Source organism: Fukomys damarensis, unplaced genomic scaffold, assembly GCF_012274545.1.
Source record: "Fukomys damarensis isolate Sample0158 unplaced genomic scaffold, DMR_v1.0_HiC HiC_scaffold_35, whole genome shotgun sequence".
NCBI classification, from domain to species: Eukaryota; Metazoa; Chordata; class Mammalia; order Rodentia; family Bathyergidae; genus Fukomys; species Fukomys damarensis.
The window spans coordinates 1,344,339-1,372,219 of record NW_022900947.1 but is presented as its reverse complement, the minus strand read 5'-3'; the positions used below and the strand labels follow the sequence as shown (position 1 = coordinate 1,372,219).

General features: G+C 47.0%; 3 protein-coding genes across 9 annotated transcripts in view; all 3 read left to right on the top strand.

The window, feature by feature from the left end:
* Window positions 1–17: 17 nt before the first annotated feature.
* On the top strand, window positions 18–9,482 carry Mxd4 (MAX dimerization protein 4). The gene is made up of 4 exons (XM_010641725.2): window positions 18–2,474; window positions 7,051–7,165; window positions 8,005–8,167; window positions 8,496–9,482. The coding sequence occupies exons 1-4, from the start codon at window positions 2,206–2,208 to the stop codon at window positions 8,651–8,653; spliced, it is 705 nt and encodes a 234-aa protein (XP_010640027.1). The 5' UTR covers window positions 18–2,205; the 3' UTR covers window positions 8,654–9,482.
* A 5,640-nt stretch (window positions 9,483–15,122) lies between these two features.
* On the top strand, window positions 15,123–27,176 carry Haus3 (HAUS augmin like complex subunit 3). Its single transcript, XM_010641721.3, has 5 exons — window positions 15,123–15,201; window positions 15,665–16,736; window positions 17,948–18,387; window positions 19,846–20,074; window positions 26,928–27,176. Exons 2-5 carry the CDS (start codon window positions 15,828–15,830, stop codon window positions 27,159–27,161), a joined length of 1,812 nt encoding a protein of 603 aa, XP_010640023.1. The 5' UTR covers window positions 15,123–15,201; window positions 15,665–15,827; the 3' UTR covers window positions 27,162–27,176.
* The window catches only part of Poln (DNA polymerase nu), a 125,408-nt gene continuing 112,667 nt past the window's right edge, over window positions 15,141–27,881 (top strand). For all 7 annotated transcript variants that reach the window (XM_019210322.2, XM_019210319.2, XM_033758849.1 and 4 more), the window contains exon 1: window positions 15,141–15,201. The gene's annotated coding sequence lies outside the window, so the exon portion shown is untranslated. The remainder of the gene's footprint in view (window positions 15,202–27,881) is intronic.

Below are 27,881 nucleotides of genomic sequence, written 5' to 3'. Positions count from 1 at the left end.
GCGTTGTCAGCGGCCGCAGCCTACAGTTCTGGGCCCTGGAACGCGAAGGCCCCATGCGGTGGCCCTGAGCTCTCTCCCTGTCCCGGGCCCTGCACCTCCACTCGCACCCCACCCCTGAAGTCCAGACAAAGACCCCCTCCCCGTGCCCACCGGCCCGCCCAGCCCTGGACTGCGGAGCTCCAGCCAGAAGTGCTGGGCCGGGGCCTTTGGTGGAGTAAGAAGAGGGGGCAGGCTGCAGGCTCCCAGAAGCCAATTGCTCCCTTGGTCCCCTGGACCTTGTAGTTAAGAGTTTGCAAGCCTTGAATCTTAGAGTGCACGTTCAGCCCCCGTGGGGACCTGGCCTCTGGGCTGCGGCTTCCTGAGGCTCCACTCTACCAGCCACTGCCAGGTCCACCACACGCTGGGCAATGTCCAGGGCCCTGCCTTGGCCCAGCCCCTTCCCTCTCCCAGGGCTGAAGCTGTGCTGGCTGGGGGCTTTGGGGCCCCTTGGCAGAGGGTGTGGCTCATTCCTGTGGCCGCCTGTTCTTGGGAAACAGAGAGGCTGGCAAAGGGATCCAGCTCTGTGGCGTCCTGGGCCTGGCAAAGAATTGGTTGAAGCTCCAGCTTCCTGAGCCCCAGCCCCTGAGCCCCAGCCCCTGGTCCCCTGTTGGGGACAGTTTACAGTACAGGACAGGAGTGTTGGGACACCCTGGCCTTGGGCCTCCACGATGCGCTGGCCAGGCCCCTGCTTCTGCTGTCACAGGCTCGCAGGGTGTGGAGTGTCCCACACTGACCAGCAGAGTCAGAGATTAAGCTGCCTGAATGCTGCCTGCACACCCACACCCCAGGAGCTCATCTATAGCCTGGCCCTTCAAAGCGAAGGTTGTTTGTCTCCGTTTTACAGCTCAGGAAATTGAGGCCTACAAAGGTCAGGGGTATCAGCAGGGACACTCACCTCTCTGACTCTTGTTCCTGGGTGGGGTCCTGGTCTCCCACTTTCTGCTGGGGTGGAGACCTGGAGCATGGAATGAAGGGTGCAGAGAGTCTCTAGGGCTGGGTGCATCTCCCCTGCTGCAGAGCTCAGCTCCCCTGGCCATCACCACGGCCAGCCCAAGGTGGGCCTGGGGCCCCTGACATGGCAGGGCAGCCCTGTACCTATGAGGCTTCTGTTCTATGTTCTGCCAAGGTAAGGGTAGGACAGGCACAATGGGCCTGGGTGAGGGGTGAGCAGGAGTCTTGGGGCGGGTCTGTGAACACCTCTGGGCAGTGGCTCAGCAGAAGGGATCAGGTTCTCTGAGGAAGGTAGAGATTTCCTGCCTTTTGGGACCCAGGTGGTGCCAGGAAAGCACTTGGCACAGCTGCCCAGGACTGGCCCCACCTCTCCCCAGGGGCAGGTCCCCTGTAGGGGTCTCTGGACTCAGGAGGACCTCTGAAGGCCCTGGCCCCTCTCCCAGCAGAGTAGGGCCAGCTGAGTGCCATCCTTCCAGGGGATAGATGGGTGGGTGGGCTTCTTTATGCTGAGGGGTACCTGCCGACTGCAGCCTCTCTCATCAGCCAGCAGACCCTATGGACCACACGGCCAGGCTGTGGCTTGGGCTGATGGGCAGATGCCAGCAGGCCAGGAGGAGCTTCAGCAGTGCCCCTCTGGCTCTGGCTGGCCCTGGAAGAAGTTCCAAAGCTCCTCACCCAGACCATGTGATCAGCACAGGGAGACCCAGGAGCCAGAAGGCATGGTGGGAAGGGGGCCATGGGTGGTCAGGCAGGTGAGGGAAAGACAAGAGTAGTGGGCAGTGCCCAGGCTAGGTTTTCACTGAGGTTACCTGAATCCTCTGCTCACATATGCGGGGCCTGGGAGGGCTGGGCACCCTAACTGGCCTGTGGGTTCTCCTCTGGACTGGGAAGATGACCTGAAAGAACCAGGGCAAGCTACCTGAGTGGCACTGCCTCCTGTGGGGCTCTGCATTCTGCATCCCTATCTAAATGGACCAGACTGGCAGGGCCACTGTCTGCAAGGAGACTGAGCTTGGGCCTAAGATGGCTAGTCCTGCCAGAAGATTGCCCCTGGGGAAAGTGAGAGAACCTCAAGTGTCCCTCCCATGCCCTTTGCAAGCCAGCTTGTCTGGACTTCCCTGTCTTGTACATCCGTCCCATCTCACAGTTGTGTGAGCTCAGTGGCATGGCTGTGGGGGACAAGAATGTCCTGTCTCCTCAAGGCTGACCTTAGGGATGGACATTTGGGCAGCTTCCTGCCAGCCAGAGACCCCCAGCCTTCTCAAGGTGGTCTGGGTGGCCCTGGGCCTCCTTTCTGCTCCCTCTCTGTACTCCACCTTCAGTCTGGGGACAGCCCAGGACCCCAGCCTGTCTGGCTGCTGTCTGTGGCTTCTAGCTCTTGGGCATGGCCGTCGTCATCTGTGCTCTGGTGTTGGGCCTCTGAGTGAGCCCTGTTTTTCTGTCTCTCTGAACAGGTCTTCACACAATGAACTAGAAAAGCACAGGTAAGTGATCCCTCATTCCCCTGTGGCCCCATCTGCTGAGGCAAGGTTGTGGCCAGCCTGCTTTGTCCTGGGAGGGCTGCCTGTACCTTAGGTGTCTATGTCCAGGCAGTTTCAGGCTGGCAGGCAGGTGCACGGGCCCAGGCTGTGCTCTTGGACCCTCAGCCTGGGTCAGGGAGTTGGAACAGGGGCCCTAATGTTGGTGACAGTCGTGGCCAGCTTCCTGGAGGAGGAGATGGTGTGCTTTGGAGTATCTAAGCCCCTTTGGAGGAGTGCTCAGCCCTTGGCCCCCTTGGTTCCCCCCGCCCCAGGCCCCTGCCCACTGTCCTGTACATTCCAGGAAGGTATGCTAGAGTCTTGTACTGGGAAAAAACAGTGTTGGCCAGGAAGCCCCAAGGGTGGGACCTCTTCCAGGACTGAGGAAGCCCTAGCAGTGTTGGCCAGTAGCTCTCTTCTGCCCTCCACTCCTGCCTGAGATGGGTCTGTTCTTTCTTGCTTTCGCAGTGGGCAGGTCTGCACCCTAGTCTTGCTGAGAAGGTTTGGAGCTCAGCCACTTCTCCCCTCCCCTTCCCTCTTGTCTGTGCCCACGACACTGCCAACTTCCGTTCCCCCAGGATGTGATTTGGGCCTTTGTCTGGGTGGGCAGCTACAGGGATGGAACATGGTGTTCCCTGAGGGCTTGTACTTCCTGCATTGGTCCCATGTATTTGGGGGCTTCCTGTGAGGCTGTGGGGATGGGAGATGGTGCAGGGTAGGGCCTGGGGTTGCTCCCAGGCCGGAGGACATCAGCCTTGCCTTGACCAGGACCCAGGATCTAGGCAGGCACAGGGTTGCTCCGAGAGAGCTTCCTGGAGGGGGCAACTGACAGATGGGTGGTGCCTTGGAGGGAGGGTGGGGTGTGGTTACATGTGAGGAAGGACAGGGCTGGCCTCTGACCCCTGCAGCTGCCCCTTCACCTGGCCTCTGTCTCTACCGTCTCAGAGTCTGTGCTTAGGGCTTTCTGGGGCCCCTGTGAGATAAAGAAGGGATGGCTGAGCAGCCAGGAGGTCTTTGGGTGCTCTCCAGCCCAGTGCCAGGTCTTCTGGCCAAGGTTCAGGTGTGGGCAGCCTGGAGCTTGGGCCCCTGGCAGAGACTGAGCAGGCTTCTGCTGCTCTCCTGGCTGGCCGCTGACTGCAAGGGTGGCTGGGAGCTCCCCGAGGAAGGAAGGAAGTGCCCAGCCGGGCCCAGACACTGCCTCTCCTGAAGGTGCACACTTGCTGGGCCTGGCTTGGGCTCTGGGGCTTCCCCTTGTGGTGCTCTAAGCCGCCAGTCCAGTTCCTCCTCCCCTGAGCACCAGTGTGGACACGAGGCTGCCAAGGCCTGTGCTTGGCTGCTGCTTCTCCTGCGCCCGGCCCAGGCTTTGCTCTTAGGGTACTGAGTAGGGAGTCCTGGCTGTCTCCCTGGCACTCAATGCCCCCTAAAGGCCCAGCACATGTCCTCAGCGGAGCTGCTGCCCTCTCCCAAGCATGGAGCTTGGCTGTCCAAGGTGTGACCTTCCTGCTCTGGGTCCTCAGCTATTCCCATGGGACCACACAGGGAGTGTAAGTTAGCAGTAGCCAGAAGATGCAGGTGAACAGACAGGAGGGTGGGGTACTTGCTCTTTCCTCCATCCTGTGCATTTCCTCTCTCCGTCTTCTCTGGCAGCCTGGACTCTGCCCTCAGGTGCTGAGGAACCTAGCATGGAGCTCAGGGCTCCAGAGGGAGCAGGCTTTCCGGTGGGAAGCTGGGCAGGCTCCGTGCAGGATGATCAGGCTGTGCTAAAGAACAGACAGCTGCTGAGGGATGCAGGGGTCCCACAGCGCATCTGCCCCCAATATTTCCAGACATGGGGGTCCTTCAGGAGCCCCTTAAATGGGCAGGGACAGCCTTGGGTGATGGACGGAGGGCTGGCGTGCTGCAGTAACTGTAGGAAGGAGGGTTTGGTGTCAGCCCAGTGCTGCCTGGGCTGAGATGGGTGGTGGCCCCCCATTCCTCAGTGAGCTGTTGGCGGAGCCTGTTCCAGGCCCTTGCCCCAGGTGGCCTGTCACATCTGATGCCCAGGGCAGGGTGCCAGGATGACCTGTGCAGCCCAGGGCCCTGGCTGTGTGCTCTCCTGGTGTTGGGCCGCTTGTTGAGCTTTAAGCACTGCACGTGTGTGGTCAGGTGGCCTTGTCTGTGTCTTGAGAAATGAGTCTTTCTCAATGTTGTGCACATAGCTCCACAGCATACCACCCCAGAAATGCCCCTGGGATGAGAAGCACCCCCTGCTGGGGTCTGTGTCTCCTCCCTGGGCTCCCCATCCCAGAGCCTGCTCCGAGGTTCTGGCGCTGCCCTCTCTGTGGTGAACCTTGCTGAGTATGGTCTTTGCATCCCTGGGGTGTGATTTGGAGGACCTGAACCCTAGAAGTAGAAACCCGGGCCGATGGTCTGAGCCGATGTGATTTTGACAGTTGTGCCAAGGGCTCCTGTCCCATAGCAGACTGGTGTCCCCACGTGCTGGCCTAGGGAGTGCCAGCAGCCTTTGCATTTTGGCTGTTACAAAGGGAAAAATGAGTGTGTGCTTGTTTACGTTTTCATTTCCTTGATTGCTCATGAGATGGAGTCAGTTTTGTGTTAGATTTGCCCTTTGTATTTTGCAGCTTGGTGGTTTGTGTCCTTTGGCTGTGGTTACATGGAGGGATTGTTTTTCCTTTTGGTGTGTGAGCTCGACATATCATGGGCACATTTGTCTTTTACATGTATTGGGAATACCTTTCTGCTTTCGTTTGTTAGTTGTTGTTTTTGTTTTTTTCTTTTCTTGTACAGTTGTGTCCTCGGGTTGTAGTAGTAATCTGTGATTTTTTTTTTAAACACAGAAAACTGGAAAATACAGGAAAGCACAAAGCTAAGGAAATAAACGTTACCCGCACATTGCCCCCAAGATGTGGGCTTCCCACGCTTCACTGTGTCCCACGGAGTCTCTTGTATGCATCCACTTTTTATTTTTTCAGACATTTGGGTCACCTGTCACGTACTTGGGTCTGTATCCTGGCTTTTTTCACTTAACATTCATGACGTGGGAATGTAATACACTAAAATAGCAACGCAGTTGTGTACAGGTGATGGAATGTGAGGGTACTTTTATTCTTTGTATTCCTAAAATTTTCCTTCATAAAAGTTGTGTGCTGCTGGAGCAAGTCCTGAGTGGTAGGTATAGAAATTGCTGTGTCTGTGTAATGATTGGGCCAGGGGAGATCCCTGGCAGCATCGCCATTTGCAGACTTGGTTCTGTGGTGGCTTCAGGACGGTGGGGATCCGTCTCAGGAGCGTCCCTGCCACTGAGCAGAGAGCTCTGTTCCCCTGCCCCAGTTAGCGCCTCCTGCTCCTTCGGTTTCTGGGGGTGGGGGATATTTTCCCCTGGAGAAGAGGCCGAGGTTCTGGCACTGTTGGTAGTCTTGCAGCTGTGGCCCGGGGCCCAGAGCCTATCTAGCCAAGTGCAGCCTCCATCCTGTGCCCTGGAAGTTCTTCCTAAGGTCTGTTTCGGGTTAATCCAGAACCTCTGGCTCCCCAGGTATTGTGGGCTGGGCCCCTGGGCAGGAAGGTGTTTTGCCATGGAGGGGCGGAATGGATGCACTAGCAGGAAGTGACCCAGAATCACAGCCCCTTCTACCTCTCTCTGCACCCAGTGGCTCTTCCAGCTCTGGGCCCTAGGCTTCTCCTCTGTCCAGGAGGTGGCTGTCCCTGCCTACTGTCCTCCAGGGTGTTTGCAGGAATGAAGGAGGCTATGGGTTTGCAAGGGCTCCGCAGCTATGGAGCAGACATGGAAAGGGAAAAGCACATGTGGGTGCTGGCTGTGGCAGGGCTGTTGGGCAATAGATTTTTTTAAAGCCTGGAAACATATTCTATTCCCTGACTTGGCAGGCCTGCTCTTAGGAATTTATTCTAAGCGAAGCAAACTGGGTTTGGAAGCAGGGCTGGATGGGTCTGTGGAGCGTCACGTGTGAGCTGTAGGTGGGTGCATGTGTGCAGGCACAGCAGAGGTCCCGGGCCATTGCAAGACATCAGAGGGAAGCTCAGGGGCCAGCTTGCTGCCCCTCCCCACCCAGGGAAGGCAGCGTTTCTCAAGGGATCACGGCTCATGAACCCTGAGTATTTGGCTCCAATTTTGGGGAAAATGGATCCATCCCTATGGAGGTGGGGACAAAATCTGAACTGCAGCAGATTCCGAAGGGATTGCAGACTCAGGGTGGAGAGTCTGGCAGGTCCTCGGCCCTTCCTGCCTCAGCAGACTCAGGTTTCAGTGAGGATAGCTGCAACCAAGGACACTGTACATGGTGAGGTGGGAGGCCTAGATGTTGTCCAGGTCTTCTCGAGCTCAGGCTGGGCGTCACTTGGATGTGAGGCCTTGTGGATGCCACGGCCAGAGGGCTGCATGTGGCTAGTTGCTCCTCTGGCACGTGCCAGCCAGGCCGGGAGGGGGACCCTGTGGTGGGTTGAGTCTGTGCAGGCCTCGGTCAGTGGCTCCCACTGTCACCTCTGGCTTTGTCGCCTGGCCTGATGGTCCCATCTCTGGCTCTTTCAGACGAGCCAAGCTCAGACTCTACCTGGAGCAGCTGAAGCAGCTGGTGCCTTTGGGCCCAGACAGCACGCGGCACACGACACTGAGCCTCCTAAAGCGTGCCAAGATGCACATCAAGGTGAGCAGGCCCAGCCTGCCCCGTCCTGGCCAGCCTTTGACCCAAAGGCCCCAGAGGGAGTGGGGAGCCACCTAGGAGGTGCATGTTGGGGGGTTGTGCTGTTTTGTGGGCACAGCCACAGGAGTTGCTAGGGGTCGGGGAGGTAACTGGCCTGGTGATTGGAGGGTACAGTGTGTTGGATGGCTGACCAGGCTCCAGAAGGGGACTTAGGGTACACGTGACTCTCGTGGCCCTGGTCATGACTGGCAGCAGTTGTAAAGTGGGCTGGCCAGAAGGGCAGGAGCTCCCTCTGTGTCTCTGCAGAGAGGCCGACCAGATGCAGTACCGCTCAGGGTGTGAGGAAGGTAGGGGTGCTCTAGGGACTGAGGGAGATACTTCCTGGAGCAGCCCCCATGATCTTCAGGTCCTGCTGAATGGGGATCTGGGATGTCAGGGCTAGCCAGGGAAGACTTCTGTCCCCTTGAAGGGCCTACTCTGTGTCCCAGGCATGGGCACCCAGGCAGGGGTGACAGGGCTTTGAGAGAGGCACAGTTGGAGGACAACGGGAGGGCAGGTGCTGCAGGTACAGGCATGGCAAGGGCCCAGACTGAGGGGCAGGCAAGGCACAATGGCAGGGCTGTCCCCTGGAGAGGATGGTGCTAGCTGGGCAGCCCTGTCTTAGAGTTTTGGGTCCACACATGACACAGCCTGGCTGGGTGGGGAGGGTGCTCTGTGGCTGTGGCCTGGCTGGGCCGTATCGAGGTGTGGATCCTGCCTGGCCTTGTGTCTCTGCACCTGTGGGGGATGCCCCCTCCTGACCACGGGCTCACCATCGCCTCCTGTCCTATCCCTGTCCCCAGAAACTGGAGGAGCAGGACCGCCGGGCACTGAGCATCAAGGAGCAGCTGCAGCGGGAGCATCGCTTCCTGAAGCGGCGCTTGGAGCAGCTGTCGGTGCAGAGCATGGAGCGTGTGCGCACGGACAGCACCGGCTCCGCTGTCTCCACGGATGACTCAGAGCAAGGTGGGGCACTGAGGGGGACCCCGTGGAAGAGGAAGCACCTGGGGCGGCTCTGGGGACTGCTGCCTGTGAGGACCGACTTCGTCCTTCACGGAGGCGTGCAGGAGGGAGGAGCGGCATGGCCAGTGCCCGGGCTGCATGAGCACCAGAGGCCATTGGGCCCTGGGAAGTGCTGGCTCGTAACCGAGAGCTGCAGAGCAGAGCTGTCCCAGCCGCTGCCACTGTGGGGCTGGCTGGGCCCCCTCAGAGACCAGACTTCCATGAAAGGTCCTGGCGCGGAGGGCACCCACTCTGCTGTGCAGTGCTTGATGACTCCTCTCTGTTTCCCCAGAGGTGGACATAGAGGGCATGGAGTTTGGCCCGGGTGAGCTGGACAGTGTTGGGAGCAGCAGTGATGCCGATGACCACTACAGCCTGCAGAGCGGTGGCTGCAGCGATGGCGGCTATGGGCGCCCTTGCAGGCCGCCTGGCCGCCCCAGCCTCTTGTAGGCCCCTCGCCTTGTGCTTCCTGGCTGCCTGCCTGCCCAGCTAGACGTGGCAGCACTCCGGTCCTCCCTCAGCTGATGCCAGCCTCTCCTTGGCCCACTGCTGTGCCATGCTGGAAGCTCCAGCTGCTGCCTGCTCAGGCTGCCAGCCTCTGCCCTCCCCGCCCCACGGGCAGGGCCCCCTGCAGGGAGGCAGGGCCCGGTAGCCACCACCTGGAGCCCAGCGTAGCCGCCCACGTCTGTTCTCCGATTCTTAATCATTCCAGAAGTATTAAATGTCATTGCTGCAAACCTCAGCAGGCACTGCGTAAAGGGCTTCCTGACCACCTCAGGGAGCCCAGCTCCAATGCCGGATCCCAGGAGGAAGGAGTGGCCGGAGGAAGGAAGGGAAGTGCGCCTGGCAGTCGTCCTCGAAGCTCCTGAGGTGTAGACAGAGCAGAAGGCTCTGCACCAGGCGGGACTTGGGTGAGCACGCTGGGGCACGCGGGCGGAGAGGCCGAGCCGTCCCATGCCAGGCTGGGCAGCTTCTACTCTGTTAGGACCGGCAGATGGGCACACGCACCCAGGCCTGCAGCCACGCACACGCTTGCACGCGCAGACACGTGAGCACCCACAGGACAGATGTCCCGAGAGGCTGGCCTTCAAGGGTCACTGAGGCCAGTGCTGGCCCCCGCAGCTCTGACCGGTCTGCACAGGAACTGGGTTTCTCTTCCCTGCAAAGCCTGAGAAGGGCCAGGCCAGCAGCTGAGCCACTGGGTCCTTGGCTTTCTCATCTCCATTCTTCTCTCTCTTCCATTTCTTTTCACACTTTTTTTGCAGTACTGGGGATTGAACCAGGACCTTCACACTGAGCTACATCCCAGCCCTTTAAAAATTGTTTTTGTTTTGAGACTGGGTCTCACTAAGTTGCTGAGTTGCCTAGGATGGTCTTGAACTTGGCAGTCCTTCTGCCTCAGCCTCCCAGAACACTGGGATCACAGGCGTGTGCCACCACGCCCAGCTTCACCTCCCTTTCTTAAAAAAAAAAAAAAAGAAAAAAAGAAAAGCCACACTGCCTAGCAAGGCAGCTCCCTTTGAGGGACCTCACCAGTTCTGCCTGTGGCAGCCTCAGCTGGCAGAGGCTTTTCCCAAAAAAAACAAAACAGAAACATTTTTTAAAAAAAGAAAAAAGCTCTAAAGACTCTCACCAAGAGATGTGAGTTTGTACGCCTCTATTTCCTGTATGAGACTTTTGTACTCTATTTTCCTAGCTGTCATTGTGTCCTTATTTGCTGAGGGGTGGGAGTGACCCAGCGTCTCAGGGACCCGTCCTCTATCACGTTGTCATAGTGTGCCTTGTGCCCCGTCATGCCTTGCCCACTGCCACCAGCATGTCCCTTAAGGGACACAAGATGTCCAGCCCTGCCAGGCAGGTGCCCTCTGTGCCCTCCCCTCAGGCAGCTGTCCCAGCAGCCCTGGCTTCCTGTGTGTGGAGCCATCACTTGGCTCCCAGTATGACCTCCCTGCAACGGGTGGGTGTGGCCTGTGCAGCTGGGGACAACAGGTCTGCCTGCCAATCTGTAACCCAACTCGAACCCTGCTCTAGGCCAGGGCAAGGGCTCCAGGAGTCTGACGTCGGCAGCTGATGAGCACAGTGTTCTCTCTGGTTATGTGGCCTTTCAGTCCTGAAGTCCTTGTCCCCATGGGCAGGGACCACACAGCAATACTTGGGTGGTGGCCCAAGGGCTGGCACATAGTAGCACCTGCCATCCCCTCTGGTGTATTTGTAACCAGTTTCCATGCAGTGGGGAAAACTGTTTCTCTCTAGTTCAGACCGTGAACCCCCAGGGCAGTGGCCTGTAGAGACAGGATGGGTTCCCTGGAAATAGCTCTGGCACAGAACTTGCCCTGTGGGGGGCAGGGCCCTGGGTACAGCAGGAGGCGAGCAGGCCTGTGGTGAGGGTTCCTTCTGCATCTCAGCCCTGCTTGGGGATCAGCACCCAGGAAGGGGCTGTCTGCCATGTGCCAGAAACCCATGTCGAAGGGCCTGGAACTCCCAGGCCCCTGAGAGTCAGGAGTTTTCAAACCCTCAGCTTCCCTCTCTGTTCCCACTCCTCAACTCTGCCCCGCAGACTCCAGCCCCACATGGAGGACCAGAGTAGCCCCTTGGCCACTCTCCTGGCAGCTCAACCTGTGCCTGTTCAAGCCATGGCTCCCACATAGACTGGGGAGTTGGCCCTTTAGCTACCCAGGGGTGCTCTCGACCTCCCCCACTAGCAGGGGTGGCAGGGTGTCCACGGGTGGGGGCTGGTGCTAAGTTCCACATCCACACCTCCTCCCCTGCTCCCTGTCTTCTGCACAGGGAGGCCACTGTTGGTGGCCACTGTGACTAGAAAGAAATCAGGACCAGAGTAGCCATGGCCCACTTCCTCTACCTGTGCCCTGCCCACCCCCTGCCACGTGGTACTCAGGGCTAGGCTGGGGTTCCCACCTTACAGGGGCAGCTCCTCGAAGACAGGCCCTACCACCCAGCTGGCCTAGGAGATGGCGAGGTGCTTATGGCCACATTCCAGGACTGAGGGAGCCCCATGCCAAACTAGCCCGAGGGCTCCCTGCTCCTATCTACCCCCCACCATCCCTGCCTCTCCAGGGTCAGCTCACTGGGCCCCCACTGCCTGCCCAGAGGGTCCTGACCAAGCCAGCCGGCTGCCTGGGTTTCTGTCCAGGGCCTCGGGGCAGGTTCCATGCCAGAGTCTGGGACTGCACAGGGAGCCTGGTGCTGGGTGGTGGGCACAGTGGAAACCAGAGCTGAGAGTGAACGGCTCCCACCACCTCCTCCAGGTGGGGCTGTGCTGTGTCATTCTGTCATTGTAATATAAATACAGATTTTTATACCTCACCCTGGCTTCCAGTTCTTTCTATCACTTGGCTTTGTTCCCTTCCCCTTGCCCTTGGGGGCTGGCTTGTTGCCACCCTGAGAGCCCTGTCCTCTGGTGCTGGTGGAGAGCATGGAGACCCTGGCTCTTGTCGTGCCCTCATGGGAGTGTTTGTGAGACCATGTGCAGCGGGAGGACAGGCCAGAGTGACCCTGACTGCCCCCAGGGACTCCTGCCCATCTCTCCCTGGAAGCAGAGAGCCCTGACCCGAGGGCCCCTCCACAGAGACAGAAGGAAGGAGATGGGTGGCCAGGTGGGGACTTGCTGAGAGCATGGGGTCATCACCCTCTGCAGGTGGTCCCAGGGGACCCACTGGCAGCTTTTGGGGTGGGCATGGGAGAGGTGTTCCGAGAGCTCTGCCCCCGCAGGCAGTGGTAACTATGGGTTCTTGAACCTCGTGAGACCCCTGGGCCTCCGTGCAGCAGATGGGGCCACTTCTAGCAAAGAAGGGAACCCCTGCCAGGTCCCAGTCCCCCTGGGATCCCAAAGTGTAGACCAGGGTCGTGCCCCTCACCCCTCTTCCCACTGCTTTCTGGCTCAGGCCTTTTATGAGACTGTCCCAAGCCCTGGCCCCTTGGGCTTGCTCCTCCCAGCTCCACCACAGGGTCTCCTTCCTGATAATGCCGACCTAAACCCGCTCCTGCATTTGGGGACTGATTTTTGAACCTTTGTCACGTGAATATCAACACGATGGAAAACAAACTCAGTCTTCCCCCTTTCCCCTCCAACCCAGTGATCTAAGAAAGCTGGATCCCGAGGAGGAAGAATTTGACTTTGTCAGATTTCCCAGACCAAGGCCCCAGAGTTTTGCCCATGTAGCTCCCTCTGTCATTCCATTTCCTGTGTCCCCTGGTACCAGGTGTCTCTTCCATTTTTGTCAATTTTGTTACCGCAGAGTCAAGCTTCTAACACACGCCTGAAAAGGTCACTTTCCTGCTTCAAAACACCCCCTGCTCCCCATGGCTTGGAGAATAGAGTCCTACCACCCACGTCCACTGAAAACTGCATCTGAAAACAATCGTTAATATTGCACCGTTACTTGCAAAGTTTAAAAATAGTTGGAAAAGACATTGTTCAAAACCTCATATACTATTTAATATTCATAGGAAAAAGGCTTCCATCGTGCAGACAGCAGAAACACTCACCCTCACATCCCTGGCTGGTCCACAACACACCATGGGCTGGCTCAATGAGGATAAACCCCTGGGTCCCTTTATCTTGTGACACCACTAAAACCCCAGCTGCGTTTGACTGGAAGAAAGCAAGCTTGTCTTGGAAAGAAGTATAACATGTTTGTCTTCTTAAATTCCAAATACAACCTCAAGAACCCTTTCCAGGTCTGTAGAGTGGACCCTATTGTGTTTATTATTTGTACTGGAAGGGCAGATACTGTAATTTTTACTTTCTGTCTTTATGGCTTTTTTATGGCCTCAGAAACACCTTTCAAACATGTAACTATGGTCAGCAATTCCAAATCAGAATTTGTGGGCCGAGGAAATCACCCAGGAATCATTAAGAAAAGCAGGCTTCCATGAGGGGCGCTGGTTGCACCCTCCCGCTCTGGGATCTCTTCCTCTGAAGTAGCCCCTTGTCTTTCTGGCATCTTTAATTCCGTCTCCTCCGAGTTCCTCCTCACAGTCTATAAATATCCCCAAGTTCCTCCCATTTTAAAACAAAACAAAACAACCCAAAAATCCTCCCTTCGGTCTTGGTCCCGCATTCCGGTCCCCTCGTCTTGTGTCACTTGCCCCCCCCCACCCCCGCTCCCGCTCCAGTTTTTGCCTCCTCAGCGAAATTTCTTCAAGGCGCAGCCTGTATGGCCTCCACTTCCTCTGGCCAAAACCACTCAGCTCCGGCTCCCTGCTGCCCCCAACTTCCAGCCACAGCCAATAGGGTCCTCCTGGTTCAGTCCCCCTGGATTCCATTACCCCCCACATTTGTTTTCAGATCACTTTTAGGCTTTGCTGACTTTTAAAAGAGGATAAAAATAAAACAAGAATTACTAGGAAGTATCTCTGACTTGAGTGCAATTCACAGTATCTGTCCAGGAACACTTATTTTTTCTTTCCTTAAAAACATTAAGAAAAACAATGGAGAAAGACCTATCCCTAGTCACACTGGATTGGGGCATCATCTGACAAGCCACCTTGGGGCCATTTATCACTGGGGGAGGAGAACACCGTTCACTAATGACCAAAGCCGACCGCTTGCAAGTTTAGATTTAACTTACACAAGATTGGTGAGTTGCAAGTGATTTTTGTCTGGTAGAGATGCAAACGGATTCTGTTCGGTACAAATACATTCTGTCCAATAAAAACGATAAACCAGGGCTCTGGCTTCACGGGACTGTGGGCATCGACCAGATCTGCGTTAAACTTGTCTTTTTTCAGCATTTTCTTTCACTGCCTATGTCATTTCTGCCCTCCGCCGTCCTGAGTTAAATGCATCCTTGACACACAGCACTCCTTGCTCCTGTGGATTATACTTTAACGTTTTGGAAATGTGCAGGCGAGGAGCCAGCTTTTGCTCAGCGGTCAGGTGAGGGCTTGGGGGTTAAGTGCTATGCAAAGCAGCGTCCGTCCGGAGTCTCCGGCGAAGCTCGCTGACCCTGCAGACGTGCCAGGCAGTGCTCGGGCTGGGCTGGCGTGTGGCCCGATCGCTGGCACCGTGCCGGGTCACGCGTCAGAGCGGAGCAGGCTGGGTTCGCAGGGCTGCCGGGTCTGTCTTTCGTTCCTCAGAAGTGTCGCGAGAGCATTGGGACTCTGGTCGAACAGAGGTGGAGGCGGGCGCCGAGTCCCAAACACACAGGGTCCAAAGATCTGCAGACGCCAGACACATGCCCGGGCTGGGCGGGGCGAAGGCGGGGTCTTCGCAAGAGAAGCCAATCAGATCGTTCTTTCAGGGAAGGTGCGGCAATCGCTCGGCTCCAGCCGTTTACGACCCGTGTGCCCCGACACCACGCCTGCGCGAATACCCACTTCGTCGCCCCGCCCCCTGTGCGTGCGTACTTGCCGGCGCTCCCGTGAGGCAGCGCGAGGCGCGCGGAGCTCTGGCGGCGTCTGTGAGGGATCTGGCGGGAACATCCTGAGGTGAGAAGTAACGCCTCGGGCCCGGTTGTGGGGTGTGCTGCCCGCGTACTCTTTCAGGAGTGCGAGCAGCAGTCCACGTTGCCAAGAGCCTGGCATCCCGTGGCAGGGGGCGGCCGCGAGTCTGGACCCGGTCTCTGAGGGGCCGTCGTGCGTCCGGGAGTCTGACAGCCTCTCCTTCGCCTGAGGTCTGTCAGTTTGCGCCCGGGGTTGAGGAGGGGTGGGTGGTGTGTGTGTGTGTGTGTATATTTTATCAACACGCACAGGTATCATAACGGACTGCACCCCCCAAAAAAAATCCAGACAAGAAAACCCAGAGATTTCGGCCTCTAGGGTGTCTGGAGCATCGCGACCTCACGGCCGTTCTGCGGACCTGGTGCAGGCCTAGCAGCCCCGGCTCGGCGTCGGGCTGTCTGCGCGCATCTGCGGGAAATAACAAGGCCTGAGCACCTTGCTGGCTGACTGCTGGGTTCTCACTCCCCAGGCCTGGCTTCCTCCGCGCTGCATCGGGGATTCCTGGAAGTTTGGCGGATGTTCATTGAGACATCGGGGTAAATATTAATCCTTTTTATTAAACCATTGGTTTTTTTTTCTTTTTTCTTTTTTTTTTTGTACCAGGGATCTTGTGCATGTGAGACAAGCGGCATAACCACTGAGCTAAATCCCTGGCCATTTATATTTTCTTAATGTGAGACTGGAAGGCAAAAGGGGCTGCTTAGCTACTTTGTGGTTTGGGTTTGGATCCATTTACTTTGAATCAAATACAATCCTAGTGTATTTGAAACTATTTCATCTTTGGGGAAAATAAGATTTTATTGTTACTAGGTTTTCATTTCTGTTGCAGTTTTCTGAGAAACACCCTGATTATGTTTCCCTTTATCTTCATCAAACATTGCAGCTATCACTACATTTTAGTCCACTGGCTCTCAAATATCATGTGATATTATCTGTATCTTCCTTTTAAAAATACGTTCACTTAATTTGTGGCCTAATACTTGTTTTCTTCCCCTCTAGGAGGAGCCATTATAGATTCTAAAAATATTTTCCCATTTTCTGTGGGAAAAAGTCACGTAGAAGTTTTGTTACTGTTTGGATTTATTTGGTAAAAATCAGCACCATAAACTCCTATCAGATACCAAAAAAACAGAAAGAAAAATAAAACTAGGGTAGCTAAAGCATGAGTTGTGGAAATGAGTTTGTGGAAACATTAAAAAAAATTGGTTATCCTAAAGCTGATATTCTTAATGGAGAAGATTTTGACTGGCTGTTTGAGACTGTTGACGATGAATCATTTTTGAAATGGTTTTGTGGGAATGTGAGTGAACAGAATGTATTGTCAGAAAAAGAGCTGGAAGCCTTTAGTATTCTTCAGAAATCAAGCAAGCCCATCCTAGAAGGGTTAGCATTGGATGAAGTTCTTAAGACTTGTAAAACTTCTGATTTGAAGACACCTAGACTGGATGATAAAGAATTGGAGAAATTAGAGGATGAGGTTCGAATGCTGCAGAAATTAAAGAACCTAAAAATTCAGCGACGTAATAAATGCCAACTGATGACTTCAGTATCTAGCCACAGATCTCTGAGGTTAAATGCTGAACATGAAGAAACCACTAAAAAACTGAAGCAGAGTCAAGGAGTTCTGAATGTTACGAATACCAAGCTCAGTAATGAACTTCAGGCTCTTACTGACAGAGTTACTAAATTGATGATGTTCTTCAGACATTCTGATTTCAGTCAAGAGGCGAATTGCATGGTGTTTTTATCTCAGTTTTCCTTGGAAAAATATCTAAGCCAAGAAGAGCAAAGCACAGCAGCATTAACGTTATATACCAAGAAGCAGTTCTTTCAGGGTATACATGAAATAGTTGAAAGCTCAAATGAAGAAAATTTTCAACTTTTAGATATACGAATGTCATCTATATGTGATAATGAGGAAGTCCTTGAGGAGAGACGACTAGAGATGGCTAGACTGCAGCTAGCATACATCTCTGCTCAACATCAGTTAATTCACTTGAAAGCAAATAATCTGAGTATGAAGTCGAGTATAAAATGGGCAGAGGAGAATCTTCATAGACTAACCAGCAAGGTAAATATAAGAAATGAGACTGGATTCATATTGTAATTATTGTTAGGAATGTATGATTGAATATTAAAGTACTTTAGAAAGGAAGATTGAATAAGGTATTATACTTTAAAAAATTTTTCTTTGTTGCTTATTTGAGTTAGATGTATCAGTGTTTCATATAAATAGGTTCTTGTATTAATGGAAAGAAGAAATGGTAATAATTCTGTTATCTATTTCTAGATACCTAGATAATTTACATTATCTGTTTTAAACAAAAATACTTACTTGCATTCAGAATTTGAAACTTCTATTAATTCAGATAGAGACTGAATAGAAATTTCCTTTTTGAAAAGTATGGTAAAAAGACCAGTTGCTTTATTATCAGTATTTTGTCTTGTTTGCTGTGAAGTCGAAGGTGCTAATGAAGTTGAAGGTCCAGGTTCAGTAGACCAAATCCCTGCTACTTTGTTGAATGTGTCTAGATGTATTATAGATGTTGGAAGCTTGTTTTTCTAGGGAATGTAAACCACTACATAGTTGAGTAAATGTAATTTTTCTGAGTCTGAATACCAACATCAATTCAGTTACTACATCTGTCACATAGTTTGAGACCAGCCTGGTCTACGTAGTGAATTCCAGATCGGTCTCAACTACATAGAGACCCTGTCTCAAAAAACCAAAAAAAAAAAAAGAAAAGAAAAAAAAAATTTTTTTTGCTTCAGATTTTCAGATAGGGACAATAATTTGGAACAATAAATAAGTCTTGGGCTGGGGATTTAGCTCAGTGGTTCCTGCCTCACAAGCGCAAGTACCTGAGTTTGATCCCTGGTACAAAAAAAAAAAATGTTCTGTATGTGTATGCTAAAATAAAATTAAAATGACTAGCAATATACCTACTGAGATAGTGTTAATTTTGAAGGAAAACTTAAGTAGCATTTATTTGCATTTCATTGAATAATGTGCTATTAGTGTTTTTGATTAAATTAAGCATGACAAAAATCACTTATTTTGGTAACCATGTATGTACTAGCATTAAAATTTAGTGTTTCATACTGACCTTACTCCATACTTTTTTTTTTTTTGCTTTTTAAACTGTAATTTTGGCTTATGCTATATGGAATTAGTTTTTATTCGTTGGCATATAAGTTGGTCACGTAAAGTAGAAAGCAAAAGTAATTTTAAAACTAAGTTTAAATGTGTATTTTGAAGTGTAATTGTTTTTGTTTGTGTAGGCTGTTGTTAAAGAAAATTTGGAGGCCAAAATTTCTAACTTGAACAGTGAGATTCTGAAACTTGAAGAACGAATCACTCATATAAAAGATAAAAGTTTGCCTGCTGTGGTAAAAGAGAATGCACAATTATTGAATATGCCAGTTGTAAAGGGAGATTTTGACCTGCAGATTGCTAAACAAGATCATTACACAGAAAGACAAGAGTTAGTTTTAAATCAGTTAATAAAGCAGAAGGCATCATTTGAATTTGTACAATTATCATATGAAATTGAATTGAGGAAGCATTGGGACACATATTGTCAATTTGAAAAACTAGTTCAAGAACTTAGGCAAAATAACAAGGTGCTCTTCCAGCGATTAGAAATGTTAAAAGACCCATCAATTTGTCAGCAGAAAAATCTAAGGAATACCATCGATACCAAGGATTATTCTACTCAAAGGTATTTATACTTTGTTGCTTCCTTAATAATTTTGTTCTTTTGTTTTTGTGAAATACTAGGGAGAGTTTGAACTACAATCTGGAAGTTTAAAAAAACTGTACTCCAGTTCTGTCCTTTTTATTCTTTTCTACTTTTATATGCCCCCTTTGTTTTTTCTTTTTAATTTTTGTTCCCAGCTGGGTGTGGTGGTGCATGCCTGTAATCCCAGCACTCGGGAGGCTGAGGCAGGAGGATTGCTGTTGAGTTGGAGAGCAGCCTGGGCTGCATAGTGAGACTCTGTCTCAAAAACCAAAAAAAAAAAAAAAAAATTTCTTTTTTTTGTTCCCTTTTCAGTCTTGTGAGATCTGAACATAGCTACTTTAGAGCTAAGGTGGCACCCCCCCTTTAGGCACCATTATTTAGATACATTATTTTAGATTTAGGGCAGGAAGTTTGATTATAGATTTGAATAGTATTGGTGGTCAGGAAAAGGTAGTAGAGTGAAAACTTCATTTATGTGTCTGGTCTGGTGATTATTGAGGATGAGTACATCAGCTAATCTTGTCTTAGTAAAGAAATGAGGAACTTAGGGCTATTTCATTGCACAGTTTCAGGGAGTGCCGTCATGATCGTGAACTATATGAATGATGCCACCTGGAATTGTATAGTTATATCCCACAGACCTTCATTGGCAGCCTTGGACTTGAACCATTTTTATAGCCTTTTATAACTTGTTAAAAAATGTATGTGTGTGTACATATTTTAATATAAGAAAAGCAGTTTCAGGTATGTGTAAAAGGTATTACCTCAGATTTTTTTCATCTGCCCTAAGGCTTATGGTTTTTTCCTGCTGGTAATGTTTGGAGAGCTAACATACCTCATGAATGTTTTAGTTTACCAGCCAAATACTGACAAGATTGGAATAAGGAAAGTTTACTGTAGCCATTTATATTGTTCTTTATTGTTCATTTTTTTACATTATTTTCATCTTTGGTTTTTTTCTCTTGTCTTTTTCCATAACCCTGTAAAATAGGTAGGTATTAAGATACAAAAATTAAGACTCAAAGATTGATTTCCCTGCCCTCTCACTTAATAGAGAATTTAGTCCTAGGTCTTCTGTTTTAAGTTTATTGCTGTTGCTATTGTTTTGTAGATGTGTTCTGTGAAAGGAGTGTTTTCTTAGGAAGTATCACTAAAACACACTGTTAAAAGTAGCTTAATGGGAGTTAAAGCTAAGAAAGATTTTATATCTTTAACTTGAGAATGGAGAAACTAGGAATTCAGATACAGTAGGACATTTCTGTACTGAAATAGTCTTGTTGAAATATTCAGTTGCTTGATTTTAGAAACACACAAATTTTTTTTTTTTTGGTTGTTATTTAGCTATCTCCACAAATGTTCCACTGTAGTGAATTATAATTTTGAAAACTGTACTAAGTTGACAACTTCTTCCTTATAATTTTTATTTTTATATTTTAGGCTTTATCAACTTTTAGAGGGAGAGAATAAGAGAAAAGAATTGTTTATAACTCATGGGAACCTAGAGGAAATGGCTGAGAAATTGAAACAGGATGTTTCTTTAGTACAAGATCAGTTGACAGTATCTGCTCAAGAACATTTTTTATTTCTGTCTAAACTGAATAATAATGTGGATGTTCTTTGTGATGCTTTGTATCGAGGAAGAAATCAGCTTTTGCTTAGTGATCAGGTGGGTATTTGCCATAGTTAAAATGTTTTAAAAAATAATGTTCAGCCAGGAATTTAGCTCAGCGGTTCGGTGGCCTGCCTTGCAAGCGCAAGGACCCAAGTTCAATCCCTGGTACCAAAATAATAATAATAATAATAATAATGTTCATTGTAAAAGATATTAAAATAATTTACATGAAGAAGATATTATCCCATCGTATTACCCTAAAAGAAATTTTATCTTTCTAGCTTTTGTTCACATATAAATATATTTTTCAAATAGTTTTATCAAACACAGAACTTTAAAATTTATAAACTTTTCAGACACCACAAAAGGAAATATAATATTGATGTTTTTTTCAGTACTGGGGATTGAACCCCAAGCCTCAGCATAGTAGGCAAGTGTTCTACCACGAAGCTATATCCCAAGCCTTTTTTATTTTGAAAAAAGGTATAAGTTGCTCTGGCTGGTCTCACATTTGTGGTCCTACTGTCTCAGCCTTCCCAGAAGTGGGATTCAAAACAACAGAAGTGGGAGCAAAATATTGGAGCTCAAAAATTTCTGAAGCTGGGCGTGGTGGTGCATGCCTGTAATCCCAGCACTTGGGAAGCTGAGGCAGGAGGATCACTGTGAGTTTGAGACCAGCCCGGTCTACATAGTGAATTCCAGGACAGTCTCAACTACATAGTGAGACCCTGTCTCGAAAAACCAAAAAGAATTTTTTTTTTTTTGTTTTTGCTTCAGATTTTCAGATAGGGATGGTCACCTGGTAAATTTAATGCAAATATACCAACATTCAAAGAACTCAGAAGTCTGAAACACTTTTGTTTGGTCCCAGGGATTTCAGATAAAGAATACTGGTACCTGTGAAAGTGAATATGTATATTACAATCTAGCAGTTTCATTCATAGGGATGTGTGTGTGTGTGTGTGTGTGTGTGTGTGCATGTGAGTGCACACATGCTATAAGCATTTAAAAATATGTATCTATGAGGCATACAACTAGACTATTTACAGCAGTCTGATTTGTAGCAGCAAAAACGAAACAACCTAAATGTCTGCCAATAGAATAGATAATTGTGGAATTTCATATAGTTGAATCTTAGTAATATAGAAGGGAAAACTGAACGACTAGAGCTTTTTATGTACCTACAATATTAAGAAACAAGCAATAGGCTGAGCGTGGTGGCACACAATTGTAATCCTAGCAGAGGCAGGAGGATCACTGTGAGTTAAAGGCCGGAACTACATAGCAAGACCTTGTCTCAAAAAACAAAGCAACAGTGACAGCAACAACCAGAAAGCCCTTAAACTTTCTGTGTTTGGATTTCTAGATTAGGGATGCTTAGGGCTGGGGATTTAGCTCAGTGGTTCCACCACCTGCCTCGCAAGCAACAAGGACCTGAGTTTGATCCCCAGTACCAAAAAAAAAAAAAAAAAAAAAATAGGGATGCTCGGCCTGTGTATTGTCTTGTTTTCCAAAGCAGTTGTACCATATTGTATTGTACCTATTACTAGGGAGGTTAATCCTCTTTTTTACATGTTTATTGGCCATTCACTTTATTCTGAGAATTGTTTGTTCATTTACTTTGCCCTTTTTTTTGTATGTGTGAGAGTTCTTTGTACCCTTCAGAGCTAATCCTTTGTTAATTATGTGTGAAATATATTTATGGCTATCTTTTCATATTTTTTACTGTCTCATTTTTCTTTTAAAGGATTTTAATTTTTATGTAATTTATCATTATTATTATTTTTTTAAACAAACATTCATGTACACCAGTGTTTTTTTGTGTCTTGCTACGGTTGACTTTTAGTATCATTATAGTCTCTTGCTTTATTCTTTTTTTGGGGGGGGTACTGGGAATAGAACTCAGGACCTTGCGCTTGCAAGGCAGGTGAAGTGCTGCTGAGCTAAACCCCCAGCCCTCTTTTGCTTTATTCTTAAGGATATGCTGTTTGCTTTTAGTTCTTTAATCCAGCAGTTTATTTTTATTATATGATATAAGATAGAGTTCTAATTTTATTTTTACTTATTTTTTCTCCAGATAGTTTCAGTACCCTATATTGGGGCATACCAATTTAAGGTATAATGTCAGTCTTTAAATTGCATTTTTATTATTAATGAACCTTAATTTTTTAGTGTCTCCCAGTGAGTGAAACCCCTTATTGTGAAAAAAATCTTAAAATGGCTTTGCCTTCGTCACTGTCTGTTTGATACTGTGGACACTGGATAGTTCTGAACAAAAAAATAGTTCATAGCCTAAGAGTCATTGAAGAATCTTAGCGATTCTTACTGGGCTGTAATTTGAAGTGGGGTTCTTCCACTTCTGTGCCAATCTGATCTTATGGCTGTCCTTTGGGTTCTCAACATATTACAGAAAATATCTTCTGTTTGACTCCCCATTCTGTATGCTCTGGATTCTTTGTTGTTTTAGAAAACTTTTTGTTGTTGTTGTTAGAAAACTTTTGTTTTGGTTTTTAAAAAACACTTCATTCATTCATTCATTCATTCATTGCAGTGCTGGGGGCTGAACCCAAGGCCTCATGCAGGGTAGGCAAGCACTGTACCATTGAACTGTTCTTCCACCCTTGAACTTTTTAAATTGTTTCAAGTGAGAAGATTGATCTGAAAAATTAGCTTGCCCTCCATTGAAACAAAGGCCCACGATTAAGGTTTTTGTTATTGTTTCTTTAAATTGTGGTAAAGCATACAAAATAAAATTTGTAATTTTAAGCATTTTGAGTGTAATTCAGTGGCATTAATTGTATTATTATTGTTATGCAACTGTGACTAGTATTTATTTCCAGAACTTTTTCATCGTCCCCCAAAACTGTACACATTAATCAGTAGCTCCCCATTTCTGCCTCTGCCCAGCCTCTGGCAACCACCATTCTACTTTATGTCTCTGTGAGTTTGTCTCTTATAGATATTTCATGTAAGTGGAAATCATAAAATATTTGCCTTTTTGTTCCTGCCTTATTTCACTTAGCATGTTTCCAAGGCTCATCCACATGGTAGCATGTGGCAAGATAGCCTTCCTTTTTAAGACTAATATTCCATTGTTGATGGCATTTTAATAGTTTCCATCTTTTTTGTTTGGTTGGTTGGTTTTTTGAGTCAGGGTCTCCCTTTGTAGTTCAGGCTGGCCCTGTGCTCACTATGTAGCCCATGTTGCCTTGGACTCAGGTGATCCTCCCGAGTTGTGGGATTATAGGCATGTGCCACCGGCCCGGCTTTGTTTCCACCTTCTTACTGTTGTGGAAAATGTTTCTGTAAAATTGGTGTACAAGCATCTGTTTGAGTTTCTGCTTTTGTTTATTTTGGGTGTATGCTTACGAGTGGTATTACTTGATTTTGGTAAATCTGTGTTTAACTTTTTGAGAAACTGCCTGTTTTCTGCAGCAACTATACCATTATCCATTTCCACCAATATTGTGTAAGATTCTCCCATCTTTGACAACACTTAATTCTGTTGTGTTTGTTAACAGTAGCCACTCTTAAGGGGCGTGAAAGCGGTATTTGTGGCTAGTTTTTTAAGATTTTATTGTTTTGATCTGTTAACGAGAGAAGTGTGTGAAAACCCACTATTATGGTGGACTTGACATTTTTTCTGTATAGTTGTATCAGTTTCTTCTTTATGTATTTTGAGTATATTTTATAAATTATATCCAGGTTTTTAACATTTTGGTGAATAATTATCTTGGTGTATTTAAATTGTACCGAATCAAAGCATTTTAGTATTACATAATGACATCTTTATCCCTTTTATGCCTTTTGCCTTATTCTTGGCCTGATACTAATATTTCTGTGCCATCTTTTTTTGTTGTTGTTCTTTGTTTGATACTGGGGATCAAACTTGGGACCTTGCGCTTGCGAGGCAGGCTGAGCTAAATCCCTGGCCACTGTGCCATCTTTCTTTTGGTTAGTAATTGCAAGACATATAGTTTTATCTTCATTAATTTTATTCTTCCTTTCTAGTTAGCATTATGAAATATAACTTTTTACTCTCTAAATAGTTTTCTTAATTTTTATAATACTCTATTGATTTAATTAGTGTGTCATAATTTCTATAACCAATCTACCATTTTGGATATGTTGATAGTCTTCATCTTTTTCTTTTGTTTGATCTTCATCAACATCATCTATGTCTTTGGGTATATTAGCTTTTTTGTTGTTGAATACTTTCATTTGGATTAATTATTGGAAGTAAGATCATTGATGCACACACACACACACACACAGACACACACACACACACACACACTGATACTGCCAAATTCCTTTCTTAAAGAATGGTACCTACTTATTTATTTACTTACTTATTTTTTCCAGTACCAGGGGTTCAAACTCAGGACCTTGCACTTTTGAGGCAGGCGTGGCACCACTGAGCTAAATCCCCTGCCTGGAATGGCACCTATTTATAATTTGACCAGTAGTGTGTATTAGATACCATTGATCATATGGTACATCATCATTTTATGAATTACTAAGAAATAAAAATCTTCCCGTTAAATTGACATGATGCAGGCCACGAATTTAGCTCAGTGTTTCTTCTGCCTGCCTTGCAAGCATAAGGTACTGATTATAATCCCTGCTACCAACAAAAAAAGAAGAAGAAAACTGACATGATGCTTATTGATGATTTTAATTTTTTATACTGTGCTTATTACACAGGAGTTTTTAGGTATAGGTGGACGTAGATTTTTTTTTTTTTAGGATAATTTATTGAGATGGGATGGCACATGTTTTTGTATTTCTGTTTATATCTACTGCATAAATGCTGGGATTTTCCAAATACTGATTTAAAGTAAGAACGTATGATCGGGTATGGAAAGCCAATGGTCTGTCCATTGCTAATATTTGAAGATCAAATGCTGCTTATTGGGGAAAGTGGACATAGATTTTTATCATACCACTTTGGAATATACTTTAAAAGGAAAAAATAAGCCCATGAAAATTTTTATAAAACTTCACATTCAGTTTAAATTCATTTGTTACTTTTTAATTCAATTGGTTGTATTTTTCTATACTGTTCGTCAAGAATGTTGAGAAAGCATTTCTTAAAGAGTGCCTGTCAGAAGCCGGGTGTGGTGGCACATGCCTTTAATCCCACCACTCAGGAGGCTGAGACAGGAGGATCGCTGTGAGTTTGAGACCAGCCTGGGCTACACAGTGAGTTCCAGGGCAGTCTGAACTATATAATGAGACCCTGTCTTTTAAAAAAAAAAAAAAGTGCCTGTCAGAAATAATTATGATTCTCTCAATTGTAATAAGATACATCTTGATTTCAGATGTTAAGATGTAAAAAAATGCATCTTAGAATTCATCATATGGTAATTTCTATAATCTTATCATTACTATTAATATTTTTCACTACCTCATTATGGTATAAAATGTATCAATTTTTTTAGTTGCAGTTTCATTAATGAAATGAAACATTTTTTGATAATCTACAGGAGTCTTTTAGCAACTATAGATATTTGTTATTTAGTTAAAATTAAAGATTATTTCTTTGTTTTTCAGTGTATTCAAGTTTATGAAGTTTTTCTCAAAGGAAAACACTAAATGTAGATAATGTCAAAGTTAGATGCTGTAAAAATGTAATTTAAGGAGTACTGTTCTGTTGAACTGGCATTTGCAACAGATCATAGGCAATCAGCAGGGAGCCTGTCAAAATATCGATTCCTGGCCCTGTTTCAAAGATGAGTCTGGAGTGAGTTACAGGAATTTGTGTATTCATAACAGCACTTTTCAGGTACTTGTAGCATTGTGAGCCATGTGAGAATCAGTGGAATGTGAGGTAGTTGGAGATAAGATTTTCTGAGATCCTCTCATAATGCTGGCTAAATTTATAAAAAAAGAATCGATTAGAAAGCCATGGAAGCCGGGCATGGTGGTGCAAGCCTGTAATCCCAGCACTCGGGAGGCTGAGGCAGGAGGATCGCTGTGAGTTTGAGACCAGCCTAGGCTACATAGTGAGTTCCAGGTCAGTCTGAACTATATAGTGATACCCTGTCTCAAAAGCAAAACAAAACAAAACAAAATGCCATGGAAACTTGTTATATTAATAGAGTACCTTAAGTGCTAGAAACTGAGGAAACTGAATGTATTGAATTGAAAGGGTCCAGCATGTTTTGAGCAGTATTTTATATGAGGCTTTTTGTGGTGGTGGGGTACTGGTGATTGAACTTGGGACCTTGTGTTTGCGAGGCATGCGGCAGAACCACTGAGCTAAATCCCCTGCCCTGAGGATGGTTTTTGTTGAATGTTACTTGTAATTCAGTCCTGTAAGACATTCTGGGAAGAGTAAAATGGAGACTTTTTTAATTGAGTTAAATCTTTTATTGGTCTTTTTTTGGGTACCGGAGATCACTCAGGACCTTGTGCTTGTGAGGCAGGCATGGTGCCACTAAGCTAAATCCCCAGCCCTGGTCTTCATTTCAAGATTTTTTTCTCTACCTGTATTTAGAATAAACACATTAGGCTAACACAAAGTTTGATTAATTAAGTGGAATATAAACTCAATGAGAAAAATGTTGTTCCTTCTAACTGTAGTCTCTTAAATACATAGTGGCATATGGTAGGCATTTAGTAATATTTATTGAGTCCATGAATACATAGATCAGTTTGTATACCAATACTCTTCAGAAAGTAAGAATTTGCTTTGACTGAATTAATGTACATGCCAGAAATTGTTGTCATTAATTTTACAAGTAATTCCTAAGCCTGTTACAGATATTTAATTGCAATTGATTGCTAAAATTGTTGGAGTTACTAAATTATTTAGTCTTTCCTTGTAAATTATATTTTAAATTTATAATTGGTGTTAGGAATAAAGTTCTTGATTAAAAGTATTTTTATTTTCCTTTTTCAGGACTTAACAGAGCAATTTCATCAAGTTGAATCCCAGCTGAATAAGCTAAATCATCTCCTTACTGATATTCTTGCTGATGTGAAGACAAAAAGAAAAATTTTGGCAACTAATAAATTGCATCAAACGGAAAGAGAATTATATATACATTTTTTTAAAAATGGGAACTATCTGAAAGATATTGTGGAAAACCTAGAAAACCAATCAAAAATTAAGGCTGATAGTCTTAAAGATTGAAAATAACTAAAAATCAAATCTTTATTAAACATGCTATATTTATGTTTTATGTATTAGAATGTTTCTAATAAACACTATTATGTTTTAAAATTTGAGGTCAATGGAACATTTCATTTAATAGATTCAAATACTATATTATAGAGGTTGAATATCTCTAATCTGAAAATCCATAATGCTGCATAATCTAAAACTTTTTAAGTGTTGGCATGATATAAGTGGAAAATTCCACACCTGACCTCATGATGGGTCATAGTCACAATGCAGGTGTGCTAAAAATACTGTATAAATTACCTTCAGGTGGTTTGTATAAGATTATTTAAACATAGAGGCCAGGGATTTAGCTCAGTGGTTCCGGTGCCTGTCTCGCAAGCACAAGGGCGGCCTGAGTTCGATCCCTGGTACCAAAAAAAAAAAAAAAGATCATTTAAACATAAATGAATCTTGTATTTAGACTTGGATCCCACCCCCCAAAGAGGTCATTATATATTATGTAACTATTCTAAACGTGAAATCCAAAGCACTTTTGGTTCCAAGCATTTCAGATAAGGAATATTCACCTATATCAGTTCGATTTTTTTTCCTCACAAAACATTGGTTCAGAGAACCAGTGCTTATTATAACTCAGTTATTTGCTTGGTGGCACTTAGTCCACCAAGTACATTTCTGCTGATGGAGAAAAACCATTATTATGTAATGCAAATTTTTTTTTTTTTTTTTTTT

Excerpts from the sequence above, each read along its gene's own strand:
- Mxd4 (XM_010641725.2), top strand. The coding sequence starts at position 2,206 with ATGGACATTTGGGCAGCTTCCTGCCAGCCAGAGACCCCCAGCCTTCTC. Across the intron at positions 7,166-8,004 it reads GTGCCAAGATGCACATCAAG|AAACTGGAGGAGCAGGACCG; the intron begins GTGAGCAGGCCC and ends CCCTGTCCCCAG. Across the intron at positions 8,168-8,495 it reads CACGGATGACTCAGAGCAAG|AGGTGGACATAGAGGGCATG; the intron begins GTGGGGCACTGA and ends CTGTTTCCCCAG.
- Haus3 (XM_010641721.3), top strand. The coding sequence starts at position 15,828 with ATGAGTTGTGGAAATGAGTTTGTGGAAACATTAAAAAAAATTGGTTAT. Across the intron at positions 16,737-17,947 it reads TTCATAGACTAACCAGCAAG|GCTGTTGTTAAAGAAAATTT; the intron begins GTAAATATAAGA and ends TTGTTTGTGTAG. Across the intron at positions 18,388-19,845 it reads AAGGATTATTCTACTCAAAG|GCTTTATCAACTTTTAGAGG; the intron begins GTATTTATACTT and ends TTTATATTTTAG.